The sequence below is a fragment of the Apiospora phragmitis genome (assembly GCF_038363925.1).
Source record: "Apiospora phragmitis strain CBS 135458 chromosome Unknown utg000011l:1.0-3236445.0:1.0-3240683.0, whole genome shotgun sequence".
In the NCBI taxonomy this organism is placed as follows: Eukaryota; Fungi; Ascomycota; class Sordariomycetes; order Amphisphaeriales; family Apiosporaceae; genus Apiospora; species Apiospora phragmitis.
In genome coordinates this window covers 332136-348752 of record NW_027117411.1, presented here as the reverse complement: position 1 = coordinate 348752, position 16617 = coordinate 332136, and the positions used below count along the sequence as shown (strand labels likewise).

Here is a 16617-nt window from a genome sequence, read left to right as displayed (position 1 = left end):
AGACCATTTGATCTCTTCTCCTTATACATATGGGCTTTTCGCTTGCTTGCCATCTTCCTTTCGGTACTCTATAAAGACTTAACGTCTCAATAGATTTCATCATGGATTCCAAGAAGTACGAGGTGGGAAGTGATGTGACGGACACAAGAGCCATCGTGGAAGGCCCCGACCACCACGCATTGAAACTACCACCTGTTTCCGATGCAGAGCTTGAGAGCCACGAGGTCTTCAAGAAGAATACCGATGGCGTCGACTTTCGCACCGTCGGATGGCCCCGGGCCACCGTCATCTTTCTCAAGATCGTCTTCTCGACCGGTATCCTGTCCATTCCGACCGCGCTCTACGCCTTGGGCGCAGTCGGCGGCGCTTTGTCACTAGTGGCATGGCAGGCGGTCAATACCTGTAAGTCGTTTTCATCCCAGATCGGGTCTTGTCACGAGAGATATGCTGGGATCTGATATTCACTATTGAGATTGCGCAATCATCCAGGGAAACTTCAGGAACCGGCATCCTGAATGCCACTCGATTGTTGACATGGCGCACACACTTGGCGGACCCTGGCTCAAGGAACTGGTCGGCTTCATATTCCTCATCGCCTATACCCTGATTACTGGGTCTGGCATCATTGGCTTGTCGGTGGCCTTCAACGCGCTGTCTGATCATGCTCTGTGCACCGTGTGGTGGGGTCTGATCTCCGCCGCCATTATCACAGCTTGCGCCCTGATCCGGACGCTCAAGAACATGGGCTGGATCACCTTCGCTGGCTTCATCTCCCTTTTTGTGGCCATATTTATCGTGACCATCGGCGTCACGACGCGCGATCGGCCCGCGGCCGCCCCACAGACCGGCGAATTCGAGCTCGGGTTTGTCGCTATCAACTACCCAACTTTCGTTGCCGGCATGACGGCGACTGCAACTATCTTCATCTCTAGCGCTGGATCTAGTGCGTTCTTGCCCGTCATTAGCGAGATGAGGCAGCCCAGAGACTTCAAGAAAGCTGTCTTCATGTGCATGGCCATCGTTCTATCAGTAAGTATTATCTGCCTATTCCCCCAGGGGGTGGTCCCTATCCTATCACCCTGGAGATACTGATCACCCAATAGTGCTATCTGTCCCTGGCAGTCGTGGTGTACGCCTGGTGTGGCAAGTGGGTGGCCAATCCTGCCCTCGGAAGCGCAGGTGACCTCATCAAGAAGATATCGTATGGCATTGCGCTGGTAGGCCTCATTGCCAGTGGAGCCATTAACCAGCATATCGCATCCAAGTACGTCTTTGTACGCGTTCTTCGAAACTCGCGGCATTTGCAGTCAAGCACCATCACGCATTGGGTGACATGGGTGGGTATTACGTTCACGATTGGTGCCATTGCCTTCATTTTGGCCGAGTCCATCACCATCTTCAACTATATCTTATCCCTCGCCGGCTCGATCTGCTTTGCCCCAATGGCACTTATCATGCCGGGATTTCTGTATCTCCACGACTTTGCGGCGTATCGAAAAGGCACCATAGTCCAGAAAACAAAGTGGATGCTGCATATTTGCCTGATCCTTCTGGGCGTCTTTGTTGCAGTCTGTGGAACGTGAGTAAAGCATGTAAACACCAAACAAAAGACCTTACTGACAATGCACCCAGATACGCCACAGTTATGTCGATCAAAGAAGCCTACAGCAATGCCGAGATTGGTTCCGCCTTTAGTTGTGCCGATAACTCTGGGACGGTGGCTGGATAAAGGGGGACAGGAACAAGATTAAACAAAACGCATTCTAATATACCCAAAACCAGCGAAAGTTGTGGATTTGCTACAGTTTGGAACAATCCAGTTTTAGACGTTATCGATATATTTATAGGTGGTATACTAATATAATAAATAATACGAGAATCCCGAGGACATTGCAGGAAGAAAGAAGTGAGGAAGTGAAGAGTAACGTACAAATGGCGCTAGATATATATTGGTCCACCAACTGGCCTACTAGTTACCCCTTCCGAGTTCTCCGCTGGAATGAGACGAGAGACTCTAAGCCCGGCGTTTCGGGTTCGGCTGCCTGGATACCTTCCAGCTTCTGGTCAATCAGCCTGACGAGCACACGGAGGACGACGGTCGCTTCTTTCTGCCAATCTTGAGCGATACAGACAGGCATGGGCAGCGTGGTGGACCGCTCTATGACAAGCGCCGTAACGGAAAGCTTTTGCGCCTCTGTTCCGACGTCAAGGTTGGCGGCAAGGCGATCGTACATTTCGGGCAAGTCATGGCGGCCGGTCTGGAAGGTGATCCCTACCACCTCGGGTCCGCGTCCCTGATGAGATACATACCCCTCATCTTCTTCTTCGGTGATTGCCCTCAGGGTCCTGCCAAGCTTTGTCGTCGGCTTCGAGGGCACTGGCAGCAACGACCTTATCTTCTTCGTTGCGCTCGCGTGGGCAGGGGTAGCTGTCGTACTCGCAGTCGCCAGCTCCTCCTCTTCGTGTATTACCTTAAGTCCTCGCCTGCCGAAGGGCTGCTTCAGGTGCGCGATTGTTTCGTCAAGACTCCAGCCCTTGCCGAATACATACTCTTCCAGGTCGCTGTAATTCAGCCTGTAGCCGTGTTTCAGCCTGGCTTGCTGGATCAGAATCCCTGCTTCGCGGCTCCCGTGCGCCTCGGGTTCCTCTTCAGGAGTACGAAACGCTTATAGTAGCTTTGAATAATGAATCTGACCATGCCACAGTTTAGATGGGCTCGCGCGAGCATCCAATCCCAGCGCTTCTCCCAGTCATCTGACGCATCTTCGGATCCTTCGGCATAGAAGCTATGGAGATCCTCGTAGAGCTTCTTCTCGTAAGTGAGAATCCCAGAGGCTGTCTGTTTGTCTGACTGTCTACGTGTCCCAGACATGTTGGGTGTATCGCAGGAATCTTTAGAACTAGTTCAGGGTAAATATGAAACTAAAGAGTTGTGCAACTACAGATCATAGATTATTCGAAACTGTCAATCCCATGCTGATGGGGTCCCCTGAGAAGCTAAATCCTACTACCCAATAGTGAGAGAAAACAAGGCCAAACCCTCGAACAAAAGTGATCATTTATCTGTAAGGTAATTAAACAAATGCTCTTTGTTATCGAATAAAGAGATAAATCTGATTGGAAAATTTCAAGGAATCAGACAATGTGCGACAAATATCGGATTCTGCCCATCGAATAATGATCTCTCATCGGGGATAATATAGAATGTAGAATGATACTCCGGGCTCTTTACTAAGGCCAAGTCTCGCGCGCGTGCACCACGCCGGCAACGAACCCATCACCCCCTGCGAATGAGGTCATGTAATACACGCCGTTCATAAACCATAGCAGCGAGAAGACGCCGTACTGCCAATGGTTCCCGCCCTCCTCGAGCCACAGGGACCCGCCGGACTGGCCCTGCGACATGTCGGCGTCGGTGTCGAGCGGCCCGGTGGCGTCGCAGCGCGTGTCGCGGTGTACGGCGATGCTCTGCTGGCGGTAGGGCCGGCTCGCGCCGTCGAGGTCGCCGGGGTAGCCGTAGTTATAGAAGAGCGGCTTCCCGCGGTGGGCATCGTCGATGACATCGGCGCCCAGGTAGCCCAGCCGCTCTTCCAGCCGCTCGTTGAGCACGAAGGCGGCCCATTCGGCGGACTCGCCGCAGGCGCCTTCGGACAGTGGGGCGGCGGGCAGCACCACCGCCTCGACTTGCGCCCCCGGCAGCACCTCGCGGCCATTGTACGCCGGGGCGAAGTAGTAGGGCACGTCGGAGATGTGGCAGTGCCGCGCGGCGGCGACGTGGCGCGGCCCGATCAGGTTGCCGGAGCATAGGTACCCGGGGGTCGTCAGCCGTCCCATGGCCGAGTAGGGGTAGCTTCTGTCGTCCCAGCGCACCCGGTCATCAGGGCCGATGGTATAGCGCTTCTTCTGAACTGATGTGGCAGGGCGGCCGCTTGGGGGTGCCGCAGTGGCATTTTACAAAGACGATAAAGTAGTCTCCGAGACTGTGAAGACTTGAGGCGGAGAAAGATTTGCGAGCCGGTGATCAGGCTGGTTAGGGTTAGGTAGGATGGGATGCATCCAGGTTAAGCCGGGCTGATCATTGATGGGCAGAGCACAAGACAGGCTCGCGAGACATATTGCCAGACTAACAGCTGCGTAAATGGGCGTTGTATGTGTTAGGTAGTTGGATGTGACTGCTCCGGCTGCATCCTGCTGCTGCTGCCCTGGTTATTGATCACATCCTTACCCTCCCCTTTTATAAGTACTCAACCTTTGGATAACAGACGGGGTTCCGACGGCGGCTACCATGTTTACACCACCATAGTAAAGCCAAGAACCAAACCGAGAGCTCCGTTATACTGAGCATGATGGCTCCTTCGGCTCCCATCGTCGAGTTTGATGGTAACTACCTGCCCAGGATGGTTCGACGCGAGCCTTTTGATGAATTGCCCAGACATATCGAACTGGGATCTAGACCGGCCGCTGAGTATCTGAATATCTTCCGAGCGCTAGAAATTCGTCCGGTAGGTTCCACCAGCACACCCTCCCTAGGAGGCACCCACGGAAGGTGTGGTGGATGATTTATGCATGGTCGGAATCGAGAAGGCCCCCAATTCAGATTTTGTAAGTATCAGAGGCCATCAGATATTTGCAAACTATATTCCAAAATTTCTTTTGAATCAGTTGGATGCATCATCCTCATTCCGGGTAAGACCCCGAAGGTTTGCAGGTTCATCTCAACGCAGCATATGGCGCCCTAACCGGCCATTGGTCTTATCCGAAGCATGTCAAGCCGTCTTAACACCTTCCTCGGTCATCTAGAGACACGTCTTGGTTGGGGTCCATGCAGTCATCAATATTTTCGACTGTAGCATACCATGGATATTCATCTCCCCCAATCCAAGGCATCCAATCTTCCCCGGTAAAATAGGCAACGGCCCGTTGTCTTCTGGCAAGTTAGCAGCGAACAAATTATGCGGGAAGCCATCATAACGGCCAATAACCAGCCACCCCTTATCGGGTTCCCGTCGCTCGGGTCCAACAAATACGGACCAACGTGCATTTGGAGGGTAGTACTCGGACGGTTCCTAGCATCCAAGTCGCTCCGACGCCTGGATTTTGGAAGGTAGCAGTGCCTTTGCCTAGCCTACCTAAACGAAGACTGTTCCACGTTGCAGAAAGATCCATGCATGTTTGCTTCTTCCGTCTGCATCGAGACGCTGACATTGGTATGAAACTAGAAGCTTGGTGAGGCTTGGCACCCTTAGAAACTATAACGAAATCTGCAATATGTAACTGTTTATGTAAAGGGGGGTATTAAGGATGGACTAGAGAAAATAGATAGGAAAGGGGGCAAAAATATCCAACCCTTCAGCGGTATGTACCCGCAAGGGCTAACCGGAAGTGCTTGGAGGTTGCAAATTTAATCCAGCGCAGTATGCCATCCATACCATACACGATGTTAATGAGGACTCTAGTCGTCCGCCATGGTGTCCTCTGACACAATCCCCATGGCCTGGTCTGCCCCCGAAAACGTGACATGCCACTTCTTGCTCGGATCTCGTGGACGAAAGGTGACATCGACGTCCTCGTCAGGCACAGGGAAGCCCGACTGCGGGGGGTGAGTTCTCGAACTTGGGCTCAACCCACTTCGCTCCTGTGGGTACGATGTCGGTATGCTGGACCGTAGCTGGTATCATCAGCATGCCACTCTTCTTTAGTAGGGTCCCATCATTGAGGACCACATCTTCAAGGATCACGCGTGGTCCAGGATTCACGGCACGGTAGCGCATCGTTTCCTGGAAAGTGCTCAGGAGAACCGGGCAGCTGGCAAGAAGATGGGCCATGTCGACGTGGCAAAGGCCATCTTCGTCTTCATGCACAGTTTCCGAAAGCTCGCACCGGATCTCGCGCAACACTTGGGCATCAGAGAAGATGTGGTAGAGCACCCACCACGCGCAGGATGCGGTGTTGCCCAGTACGGCAAATGTGTTCCCGAGCTCCCCGCGGGCAATGTCTCTCGTCTCCTAGGCCGAACAGTTTACTGTGGTGCTCATAACGCTTGTGAACAAGTCCAGAGGCAGTTTCAAAACCGCGGTTGCGCACATACTCAATCATGGCGGCGGCGACAAGCTCACGTGCCTGGTACAATTTGGGGAACAACGTAGTGGCGAATGGAAACATCGAAAAGGACAAGAACCCCTTCTCAAAGGTTCTACGTTGGCTTATTAGTATCGTTTCCTGGGCTGATGATTGAACAAATGGGACTTACCGCCAGGCATTAGCAATGACCGCGTCTCGATAGGGATTCTGTGGCCCCCAGACAGCTTCGGTCGTAGCCATCTCCATTAGATGGCGAGACCAGGCCCACAAACCAGTCCCGGCGGGCCGTCCCTGCGCCCTCAGGTACTCCATCTCGGCGGAGAAGACTTCGACGGACCTTCTGCCGATCGCGTCAAGGCCCTTCCCGGGCGCCATGGAGGGCGCAATGAAGCGGGGCCAGCTGACGCTGAAGCCATGCTCGCTCTTCAGGTCTTGGTGCATGATCCGGACGGCTTCTTTGCTCATGCCGACCACGGAGCCGGCATCGGCGGCAATGGCAGCAAAGCTGACCGCGCGCCACTGCTTCTGCAGCTCGGGGATGAGTCCCGGGGAGTTGACCACGTAAATACGTTGGAAGGGCAACCGCAACGTATATATGGGCAGCTGGTATTGATTTCTAGACCCCATGAACCCATGTTAGCTACAAGGGTTACTGAAGGAAATGTTTAGGACAGATCGGGGGAACAGACCTCAGGCGGAGGTGGAAGCGTGACTTCTCCCTAATCATGCCAATCAAGGGGCCGATAAAAGGCCACCTGGTCTCGATGGCTGGCGGCTCTCGCGCATCTTGCGTCCAGTGGCTGAGGAGCCGGAGAAACAGATAAGTGAAAGCAGCAATTGCTCCGGTGACGATGGCCACAGTGGATGCCATGGTCCGGATACTGATGGTAGTCACTGGTACGAATTAGAACTGAAGTTGAAAGGTTTGAAAAGTGCATTGTGATCTTGACGGAAGTGAAGTGGGAGCAAAGGGGAAAGGGACAAGGATGATGACAACCAACCAACAACAAAATTCCTTGCGGCACCAGATTAAAGGCAGTCTCCGCATCCCTTGCTTTACATAGCCAAGCACCTCAACTATATGATCATAAAGATGTATTGGTTCTTTGGCGTAACTTGTGTGATACCCTTGCCTCTCTGCCTTTTCACAAGTCTTTCTCACGAAATCATTCCATTCGACACCAAGCATGGCCATGTGAATTTTGTTGGCTGGCCTGGCCCCAAGTGAGGTTTATTGCTACTGCCCTTTCATGCATGTGCCAAATATGTGTCCAGAAAAGAGATATGGAAAGTTATATAGAGGTCGGAGATAAAAAGAACAGCTTGGTTTAGGGGCGTTAGTACGGCCAACGCCTTATCACTTCTTGGGTAGAATCAAATAGGAGGGAAGAAAAATACGGAAATCCTTACACTATAGTGATGGAGGTTAAGTATTTACCGTTAGACGTAAACTCCATAGTAATAATATTCCCGCCTTTATATAGGTAAGTCCGTTTAAAATTATGGAGGATCCGCCCTGCACGTTTACATAGAGGTTGTTTATAAGAAGACATATATTAGTGCTCCTGGTCAACTCCCCCCTTATGTGGTTTTTAGTAGGTTCCTGTCATCTATCCCATGGGAACAGAGGCCGGCCTCCGGAGACCCTAATCATATAGTTCTATTACGATAAAATGCCGATTCACACCAAAAAAGGAGAGCTGTTAATTACACCTGTCGTGCCACAAACCTGCCATATCCAGTCAACAGCTGCCATGTATTAGCAGACACTCGGTAGTTGTGCCAGTAGGAAACCTACGTACTTACGAGGCCGATGTCCCCACGAAATGTAGATGGGGAAGCACAATCGTGATTCCTGTCAATCAACCTCAAATACAAGAAAGCCATACGACGCGTGCACCACAGTGGCTACCAATCTCCTTCCTTTCCGCATCTGATGCAGCTCCTTATTGGCCATGTTTACGAAACACTATTTTCAGTGCTACCACACACAGTATCCCCGCATTCAGTAACCAACCTTGTTGGTCGCCATCGCCGAAAACGGGATACCAAGTGTTCATCTGGTACAACTATGCTGACATCGCCCGCTCCAGCAAAGTAGAAATAGCTTGATGAGGGGTAATTGTGACCGAGTGAAAATTGGCAGCGCTGTCCTTATATTTTCCGTTCAACCCCCTCCGCTGGGCTTTCATGTCTTTCCCGATCATCCACTTCTTGCATAGTTGAGAAAATACGCAATACACACACTGCAAGTTATCCACCATGAACAGCCAGCTGGCCAAAGAGTACGATGAACAGTCGAAGTCGTACGATGACTACACGTCGTCCGTCCCCTTAGGCGATCTCGAAAAGCAGATGTTCCGGTCCGCCTTGGGCGACTGCTCGGGCCTGACGGTGCTGGACCTCGGCGGCGGCAGCGGCCTGAAGGCGCGCGACGCCCTCGACGCCGGCGCGGCCAGCGTCGATGTGGTGGACATCTCGGCGGCCATGATGCAGTCGGGCCAGGCCGTCGAGGCGTCCCTCGGCCGCCGCGACCGCATCCGCTGGTACGAGGCCGACGTCTCGAAGCCGCTGGACAGCCTGCCCCTGCGCCCCAAGTCGTCCTACGACGTCGTCTTCGCGGGCTGGGTGTTCGACCACGCGCACGACCTCGCCGAGTACGACGGCATGTGGCGCAACTGCGCGGCCTACCTCAAGCCCGGCGGCCGCTTCCTGGGCATCCGGGTAGGGGACCCCCGGGCGCCGGCATGGGACGGCCGGTACGGGCTCTACACCAAGGACTTCCTGGATACGCCCGACGCGGTCCACTACCGCTACGTCATCAAGTTGGACCCGCCGCTCGAGTATGAGGCGAGCACGCTGAACATCAGCATGTCGGGCTCATACGAGGTGCCGGAGAAGTATGGGATCACGGAGTTTGAGATTGAGCCGCCTGAGAACGCCCCTATCGTCAAGGGGGAACCCGAGTTCTGGAAGCCTTTCCTTGAGCAGCACGGGATGGTGGTCTTTAAGGGCAAGAAGAAGCTCGAAGATTGAGTCATTTGGATTTCTATGCCAGGCTTTCTGGATGTCTCGATAATATGAGTTGCTCAATGTATTCCAGCTGGAACACAACAAGATGTTAGTCTTTGAGGTCAGGCACCGATGATGGGGTTCTGCAGTGGAGATTAGGCGTGTGCTTAAACAGATACTGTTTACCCCATACCCATCTGCAACCGCCTACACTGATTGGTGACGAGTCGCAAAGGGAATGATGAGAAATGGAGAACATGTTGACAGATTCATGTTGGAAAAGAACCCGATCGATAAGACTAGACCGTTCTGGTTTGTTTTTTCGTGCCGTATATTGATGCCCCCCTCACTCTGCCATGTTGATCTCCACATTGTGTCGTTGTATGCTTGGGATAGCCGGAATAGTTCAAAGAAGGGGCCTGAGTGAGTTGATTTATGCCCTGCTGTCGATTCTACCTCACGTTGTTGTTGACACCTCAGTAGTACCCCATAAGGCATCTATAGGCTTTGAGAAGTTGTTTCTAAAATTTAAAACATCTAAATTGTTCCTTGTATTGAATACCACCAATCATTCCTGGCGCCAGCTACCCCAGAACTGACAGGTCTGACATCTGTAATTCTCTAAGTGAACATGTGTTATTGGGGTATATTCTACTTGTGTAGTAGGCTGAGTCTGCCATGTCTTAATCCTCAGCCGACAAGTAAGTAGGTAGGCGAAGTGCCGCTGCTTACACAGCATGTTGTCGTAATGGGGACAAATAATTTCTCGAATTCTGATCCTTCGGTATGCACATCCCGATCTGACACAGAGATAAACCTTCCCTCTCCATCAAGCACCCCTGAATAATGGAATGCATGCTGTATTTGAAGAAATTTCTCTTCTGCAAAGCCTCCTTTCACCTAAGGTTAGGGAGAATTGTGAGATGACTTCGCCTGGACCAAGGTCTCATCTATATTAGACACCATATATTCTATTCATGTGTGCCGATGTTCAAGTTACGCAATCATCGTAAGACCTAATCATTGCAGCGACTCAATACATGTCAATGTCAGAGCACACCAAGCCTTGTTGGAGGACCTCCCCCGTCCATGATGCCATGAACGTAAGATTCGCCCACCAGCCTCCCTCCGTCAACGACATCGTGCCATCTGAGAACCACCGGCATATCACAACCCGGGAAAACGGCGATCTTGTCTCCCACGATAGCACTGGCGGGGGCCAGTCCCAGTCTCCCAGACTCCGTACTCATCAGCCGTCTCCATGCCAATACGTCCACGGCCCAGGACAAGGCCTCCCTTTGCGGTTTCGTCGGATTGTAGTATCTTTCTCCCCACGGCCTTCGCGTTCGCCCAGGGCCAAAGATGAGTTCCTTCAGACTGTATCCGCATAAGCCAAGATCCCCGTTCCTCTTCATTACATTCTCCAGTTCGAGCCCGTGTGAAAATACGCCAGAAACAGCATCACGCCATATTCTCGGATCCAGGAGCCAGGAGTACTCCTCAGGGCAGGTAATCCCCCTGGGCGGTACTGTTGCCAACAATTGTTCTCCATAGTGCCTCTCGCGTTTCTTCGAGCCCACCGTATTGATTGTTGCGGCCTTCGGGACTAGTGATAGTATTTTTATTTGTGGCTTCCGCGGGATGACATGTACCCAAACTGGCAATAGTATCGATGATCAGGCCCTGGACCCTAAGGCGCGAGTCGTAAAGCACGATCGGAGTCTGTGCTCCAATATTTGGCTTTCCTCCTGCGTGATACGAAGCCCGCATATGTGCCACTGGTAGAGTGGCACACGTCCAGCATATAACCCAGGAAGGAAGGCCATGGACGCACGGTGCAGCCTCGAGCACTCTGCTTCCGAGAGTTTGGAGTGAGCCCTTGGTGTAGATCGGCTGGTCGAGAAGCGACGCAAGTCGCAGAATATTCAAGTTGCCACTGATGATGAGTGCCTCTGAAAACCTCTGAAAATTGACGGCAAGTGGGAGAGTATAATCTGGTACCAGAGACGCTCGCTCAGCTACAGCTTTGATTCCCAGTATCCCATAGACCCTGTCATTTTCTTGCGTGACAGCCGCGTCGCGGGCCAACAGCAGTGGTCTTAATATGTCAGTGGTTGTTCCCGAAAGCGGTGCGTCGTTTTGGTCACTCTGGACTCGGAGAAGCTCCGTCATCAGCCTCCACAGCCTCTCTGATGATAGAGGCCTCCTCTCGCTGAGTCTGGCCTGGCCAATCTCGAAATTCCAGGTCGACTGAAGCGTTCCCACGATCAGGCGACCGAAGCGCTCCTCGTCGGCGGTGATGAGGCCTGCAGCATCGCGAAGCTCCGTCCAGGAAAGGCATTTCCCACCGCACAGGACCGGCGCTTCGGGATGGGCCATGGCTACCTCCTGCAAGATCCACATCCGGCGCCAATACGGTCTGGTGAAGAAACCCAGCAGCGCTTTGAACACCTCGTCCCGGAACGGACTCTCGTAACTGTCCCAGGTGATAAACAAAGGGCGGATGTCCATCCCACGTTTCACCCGGTACAGCCCTTCAACCTCGCCGGGTTCGGTCGGCAAGCGTGCCATGTAGCGCAATGCATCAATAGCGAGATCGCTGCCTTCCTGCTCGCCTCCCAGCCAGCTGACCACCTGCCAGGCCGAGGCGTAGATGTCGCGCATGCGGGCTACTTGGCGACTTCGCTCGTCTATGTCTTGCTGGTTGATGCAGATGGCATCAATCCAGACCTTGAAACCCTGCCGAATCCTCTGGCTCTTACGCAGCTGTTCAAGCGCGAGGTACAAGTTCGGCCCCACGAGAAATTGCAGCCCGTCGATCGTGATGGTCTTGGCTGGGGTCTGGGGCCCCCAGACATAGGATAGCGCGACGTAATCACCCCAGCTATGCCTCCACGGGAGATGCTCTTCATGGGTCAACGACCAACCCCCTTCGACCTGGTCCAGTGGTTGCTGCACCTTCTCCCCGAACTCGTGCAAGAACTGCTTCTTGACCCATACATCGGTCTTGAACAGTCGGCTAGTTTCCGGTGCCCTTCGTAGTTCGGGCCAGTCCCGAGCATAACCACGGTGGCGACCTGAATCAGCGACATTAGCAGCAAACTCATGATTCCCATATAGGTTGACATGACTTAGAGTGCATGAGATCTGTGACGCGGACTCCAGTTTGGGAGGAACTGGGTCAATACTCAGCAAGCGGATATCGTCTCCCTGAAGTTGCCGATATGGGTGCTGTGGCGGGGGCGGTTCAGAGGGACCAACAACAGGCTTTTTGAAGTATTTTGACAGCATTCTGAATTATTAATAAGTGATTTGGCTCGAGAATGAAACATCTAGAATCTGATGCCGAACAGCATTGAGGGATAGTTGCTGACTATGAGTTGACCTAAGGCGGCTGTGCCACAGATGCATACCCCTGACAATGTCAGCAGGACTAGCTGAAAGCAATTGCCTGATACAGAAAAGTACCCAGTAGAATAAGAAAATGCACAGCAACACGCCCCGTCTTTGCGCGTTAATCAATTGTCAATGCAACTCCACTGCGGCAGAACGTTGGTGGCACAGTCGGTAATATTATATGGGGATCGTATTTATAGAAACATAAGGCGATTACTTGGTAGCTGCGTTGGTTTATGAACACGGTACGCAGTAGGCCTGAGAGATAAGAGTCGGTCCTCGTATCGGGACATCTCGTCAGGTAACAAAGCGCCACGGGTTGGTCTCGCCCGTCTCGTTCTCCCTCTTCTCAATCTCCTTGTTCTTCCTCACGCACCACCATCTCGTCACAATACATTAGACGATGGCGAACCCGCAGCCAGCCGCAATGACACCACCGCCAGTCTGGTACCGGGGCTCCTGGCTGCGCAGGAAGAAATAGGGCGTGAACCAGTGGCTGACGCTGCTGACGCAGTTGGCGATGGCGATCAGCGCGGCTCGCTTGGTGCGCGGGCGCGGGACCACGGCCGTCTCCCAGGATATCTACAAGTTGAGGGCGACGAAGGGACCTCCACACAGAAGGAACAGACTGAAGTACCGGGGCCCCAGCGACAGTGTTGATATCATGAGCACGGCACCCACGAGGCACAGCGCCATGGAGCCCACCATGTGCCAGCAGTGCTCCAGCCGACGGCCGCTGGACCAGGAGATGCCGATGGTCAGCATGTAGGCGAAGACGTACGGTGGAGCTTGCAGGAGGTACGTGTTGGTCTTGGAGAAGCCAAAAGTGTTCATGATCTAGTTATATTGTTAGGAACGGTGCTAGATGCCCTTGTGGGGACCTCGGTCTACTTAACGATGGAAGGAAGTCCTTGAAAGACTGGCCAATAATAATGAAGAAGTGGCTCGACGCGAAGAGCCAAGTGAAAGGTTCCTTGAGTGCATTTTGGACACCCTCCCAGTGTCTGCCCTCGTCGTCCTCGGAGATGCCGCCCGCGTTGACCTTCTGGCGGTACTGGGCCATCTCGGCCTCCTCGGCGGACATGAAGTAAGTGCCCGTGGACGAGGGGAAGTTGGTCATGAACCAGAAGGCCGCCACGCCGATGGCGATGCTCACGGCGCCCTCGATGAGCACGAACCAGCCCCGTGAGGATGGAATGAGCCCACCCAACGTGGCCGGGTTAGATGCCGCCTAGAGAAACATGCCAATTTCTACTGACTTCTGACCCGGCGGGTGATGCAACACTGGCACGAACTTGGTGCTCGGAATTGATACGTAGAGGCCAATCTGTATCATCTCTTCGACACGCCCGAGCGATCAGTCATCGTTTTGCGACAGACGTAAAATGCCGCGTAAATTGCAAATTATGGTATCTTTCGTAGTTGACCAGAAAGGGCCATTAGCATTGCAGCCTACTGCTGTCCAGAACGCAATGCTACCCTGCCTCTTCTTAACGCTAAAACCTATACATATTGGCATTGTACAATACATATGAAGTGGATGGCGCCAATTACGAGATATCCCAGTCGCCACCTTCATAGTCCATGTCGCCTTGGTCTCTCTGGTCTTCCACGGCACCACCAAAGCCACTATTGTCATCAGTTTCCGCTGCCGGTTTCGAAGAAGGCTGATCCTCTTCGATGCCACTAGCCATGGCGACGTCGCCATCCGCGGCGGCAGCTTTAGGTGCCGAAATAGCCCAAGATAGCTCCACTTCGCCATCTACCTGAGGGATGTTCTTGTTGGCTGTGACGCCATTGTAAAATTGCTCTGCCGTCTTGCGGTCTTTGAACGTGACGTGGGTTGTGGTTTGGTCACTGTGGATCGCCGTAAACTCACCGATGCCCTGGTTGATGTTAGTCAAGTAAAAACACACAATATGGAGGAAAGTACATACGAGAAGGTAGTGGCGTAGAGCTTCATCCTTCGCCGGCTCGGTGAAGTCCACACCAGTCAATGCCACGATCTTCGGCCGGTTGTCCAAAGAGTAGGCGGCGTAGGCGGAGTGCACATCCCCTCCTAGACCGCCCCTGCCTCGATAACCGTAACCGCCACGGAACCCCCTGGGAGGGAAACTGCCACGTCCTCTATACGGCCTTCCTCTGCCCCGTCCCGTGTGGCCCACGTGGGAGTCTCATCTTGTGCTGCATTGGGATCGAGTCCAAGGGAGTTCGCCTCCGCCTCGAGCTCGGCCAGCTTGGCCCGCAGAGCCTCTGCTTGAGTCGAAGGTTTGCCACCGTCTGAGGCGGCTAAGGAGCTTGTTCGCAGGACGGGGGACAGTGATGCCTCCTTGACACCACTGGCAGCCAATTTGGCCTGAAGTTTGCGTTTCTCTTCAGCTTGGCGTGCCAACAATTCTTTTTGTTTCTGTTCGATCTCTTGCCTTTCACGATCGACCTTTTCTTTCAATTGCGCCTTCAGAAGGTGTGCTTTCTGCGCTTCCTCTTGCTTCCGCTGGAACTCTTCCATGTCGAATTCGGGTTCAGGGGCAGCATGTTCGCCATTCAGTGAATGGTTCGCGCCGTTCCTGGACCCATTTGCATGCTTGCCATTGGGGAGGTGAGACTCGTCCTTGAACCAATAGACTTTGACGAAGCGATTGTCGAAGACTACCTTTGGAGACTTCCACGCAGCGTTTGCTGACTCCCATGTATCGAACTTGATGATAGCTATGCGTTTTTGTGCCGGACGGAATTCGACTTCTTCAATGACCCCAAATTGGCCAAAGAACTCACGGACTGCCTCTTCGCTGTAGTTCTCTTCGGGTATGTTTTCGACCACGATCTGGGTCTTGGTCTTGTCGTTCATTGGACCTTCTGCCGCAAACTCCGGTCGGCCTCCTTTGCGCCGAGGTTTCTTAGAGTCCCGGCGGTTGTTCGGAGGCCAGTGCTGGGGGAACGGCTGAGTTGGTTGCATAAATTGGCCAGGATTTTCAGAAGACGAGGCCAGTGTCGCATTGTTGGGATCGTATTCTTCCCCAGCTCCGGACGGCGGGGGCTTGAAAGCCGGTACGAAACCCGACCCTGTACCATGCTCGAACATACACTTGTTCCCTCTCGAACAGAACCCTTTCGTCTCATAGTCTCGGCACGGCGCTTGCCTTCGAGGTGGTTGCTTGGGGGTGGCAGCAGTGCCCGAGTAGACAGGTCGCGGCAAATGAGGAGCTTGCGGCATCTGTATTCCCATTTGCGCCCCTAGCTCTTGTAGTTGGCGAATATTTTCCATGATTGTGTTGGCATCCAGCTGAGGCATGCCTGCGGAAGGGGCCACAGGAAAAGGCTGATTGGGGTTGTAGGCATCGTCCGGAGCTGGAAAGGGAGGGCCATGTTGACCTGAGGGGTCAGGAAATGCGCCATAGCCGCCGCGGCTTCGCGACGCATACGGGTCGTCAAATCTACCGCCCGCGTGCGGCCTGTGGTCCACCTCTTCGCGCCTGCTTATATGGCTGCTGCGGACCCTGCTGGTACGGATTGGCGCCGTATGCGCCCCAGCTCATTTGTTGGGTGTCCGGCGCATCCAGATCACGGTACGAGCGCTTCTTACTGCCGCGCAGAGTGGACCCGGGAAACGCGGAAGGTGTGTCGGCGTAAGGAGTATGCTGGAATCCTGCAAAGCCTTGGCCCGGTAGAGGGAACTGTTGGGCGGATGGGCCTTGGGGTATTTGAGGGGCCGGCGGGGCTGGGTTCTGGAGGGCGGGAGCAGGTGGTGCTCCAGGAAGGTAAGATTTATACTGGACGGCTTGGAAGACATCGTTGGTGAAGGCGGCGGAATCCTCTCTAAGGAAATCGGGTATTTCGTCCTCAAAGACGGTCCGAATAGCCGCGGCGTCGCCATCGTGTCGCAATAGGGCTAAAACATAATCGGCGAGAACATCAGAATCGGCATCGGAGCTGGAAGAAACAAGTAGCGAGTCAGTGTTAGCTTGGGTGGAAGGAGAAGCCGCGAAGCAACAAACTTACGTATTAGCAAGCCGCTTCACTATCCACGATTTGAGATGCGGCGCATCTTCCTCGGCGAATAACATGATTAGTATTTGACCTATTTGGGGCGTATAGAATGCTCTTCTATCTCATGGTGTGTTCCGATCC

At 53.4% G+C, this 16617-nt stretch overlaps 7 protein-coding genes across 7 annotated transcripts; 2 read left to right on the top strand and 5 right to left on the bottom strand.

Annotated features, from left to right (window-relative positions):
* Window positions 1–101: 101 nt before the first annotated feature.
* PG994_012923 (N amino acid transport system protein) lies at window positions 102–1729 on the top strand (the record flags this gene model as incomplete). The annotated part of the gene is made up of 4 exons (XM_066864332.1): window positions 102–402; window positions 473–1029; window positions 1104–1579; window positions 1633–1729. The coding sequence occupies 4 exons, from the start codon at window positions 102–104 to the stop codon at window positions 1727–1729; spliced, it is 1431 nt and encodes a 476-aa protein (XP_066709293.1).
* Window positions 1730–1973: 244 nt separating this feature from the next.
* On the bottom strand, window positions 1974–2872 carry PG994_012922 (uncharacterized protein; the record flags this gene model as incomplete). The annotated part of the gene is made up of 2 exons (XM_066864331.1): window positions 1974–2636; window positions 2696–2872. The coding sequence occupies 2 exons, from the start codon at window positions 2870–2872 to the stop codon at window positions 1974–1976; spliced, it is 840 nt and encodes a 279-aa protein (XP_066709292.1).
* A 359-nt stretch (window positions 2873–3231) lies between these two features.
* Window positions 3232–3834, bottom strand: PG994_012921 (trypsin-like cysteine/serine peptidase domain-containing protein; the record flags this gene model as incomplete). The annotated part of the gene is made up of 1 exon (XM_066864330.1): window positions 3232–3834. One exon carries the CDS (start codon window positions 3832–3834, stop codon window positions 3232–3234), a length of 603 nt encoding a protein of 200 aa, XP_066709291.1.
* A 1618-nt stretch (window positions 3835–5452) lies between these two features.
* On the bottom strand, window positions 5453–6952 carry PG994_012920 (uncharacterized protein; the record flags this gene model as incomplete). The annotated part of the gene is made up of 5 exons (XM_066864329.1): window positions 5453–5590; window positions 5646–6005; window positions 6085–6193; window positions 6251–6697; window positions 6771–6952. 5 exons carry the CDS (start codon window positions 6950–6952, stop codon window positions 5453–5455), a joined length of 1236 nt encoding a protein of 411 aa, XP_066709290.1.
* Window positions 6953–8343: 1391 nt separating this feature from the next.
* On the top strand, window positions 8344–9117 carry PG994_012919 (uncharacterized protein; the record flags this gene model as incomplete). Its single annotated transcript, XM_066864328.1, has 1 exon — window positions 8344–9117. The coding sequence occupies one exon, from the start codon at window positions 8344–8346 to the stop codon at window positions 9115–9117; it is 774 nt and encodes a 257-aa protein (XP_066709289.1).
* A 1476-nt stretch (window positions 9118–10593) lies between these two features.
* Window positions 10594–11604, bottom strand: PG994_012918 (heterokaryon incompatibility protein; the record flags this gene model as incomplete). Its single annotated transcript, XM_066864327.1, has 1 exon — window positions 10594–11604. The coding sequence occupies one exon, from the start codon at window positions 11602–11604 to the stop codon at window positions 10594–10596; it is 1011 nt and encodes a 336-aa protein (XP_066709288.1).
* A 1281-nt stretch (window positions 11605–12885) lies between these two features.
* Window positions 12886–16553, bottom strand: PG994_012917 (uncharacterized protein; the record flags this gene model as incomplete). Its single annotated transcript, XM_066864326.1, has 9 exons — window positions 12886–13071; window positions 13127–13326; window positions 13381–13720; window positions 13946–13985; window positions 14044–14375; window positions 14427–14592; window positions 14655–15941; window positions 15997–16419; window positions 16489–16553. The coding sequence occupies 9 exons, from the start codon at window positions 16551–16553 to the stop codon at window positions 12886–12888; spliced, it is 3039 nt and encodes a 1012-aa protein (XP_066709287.1).
* Window positions 16554–16617: the final 64 nt, after the last annotated feature.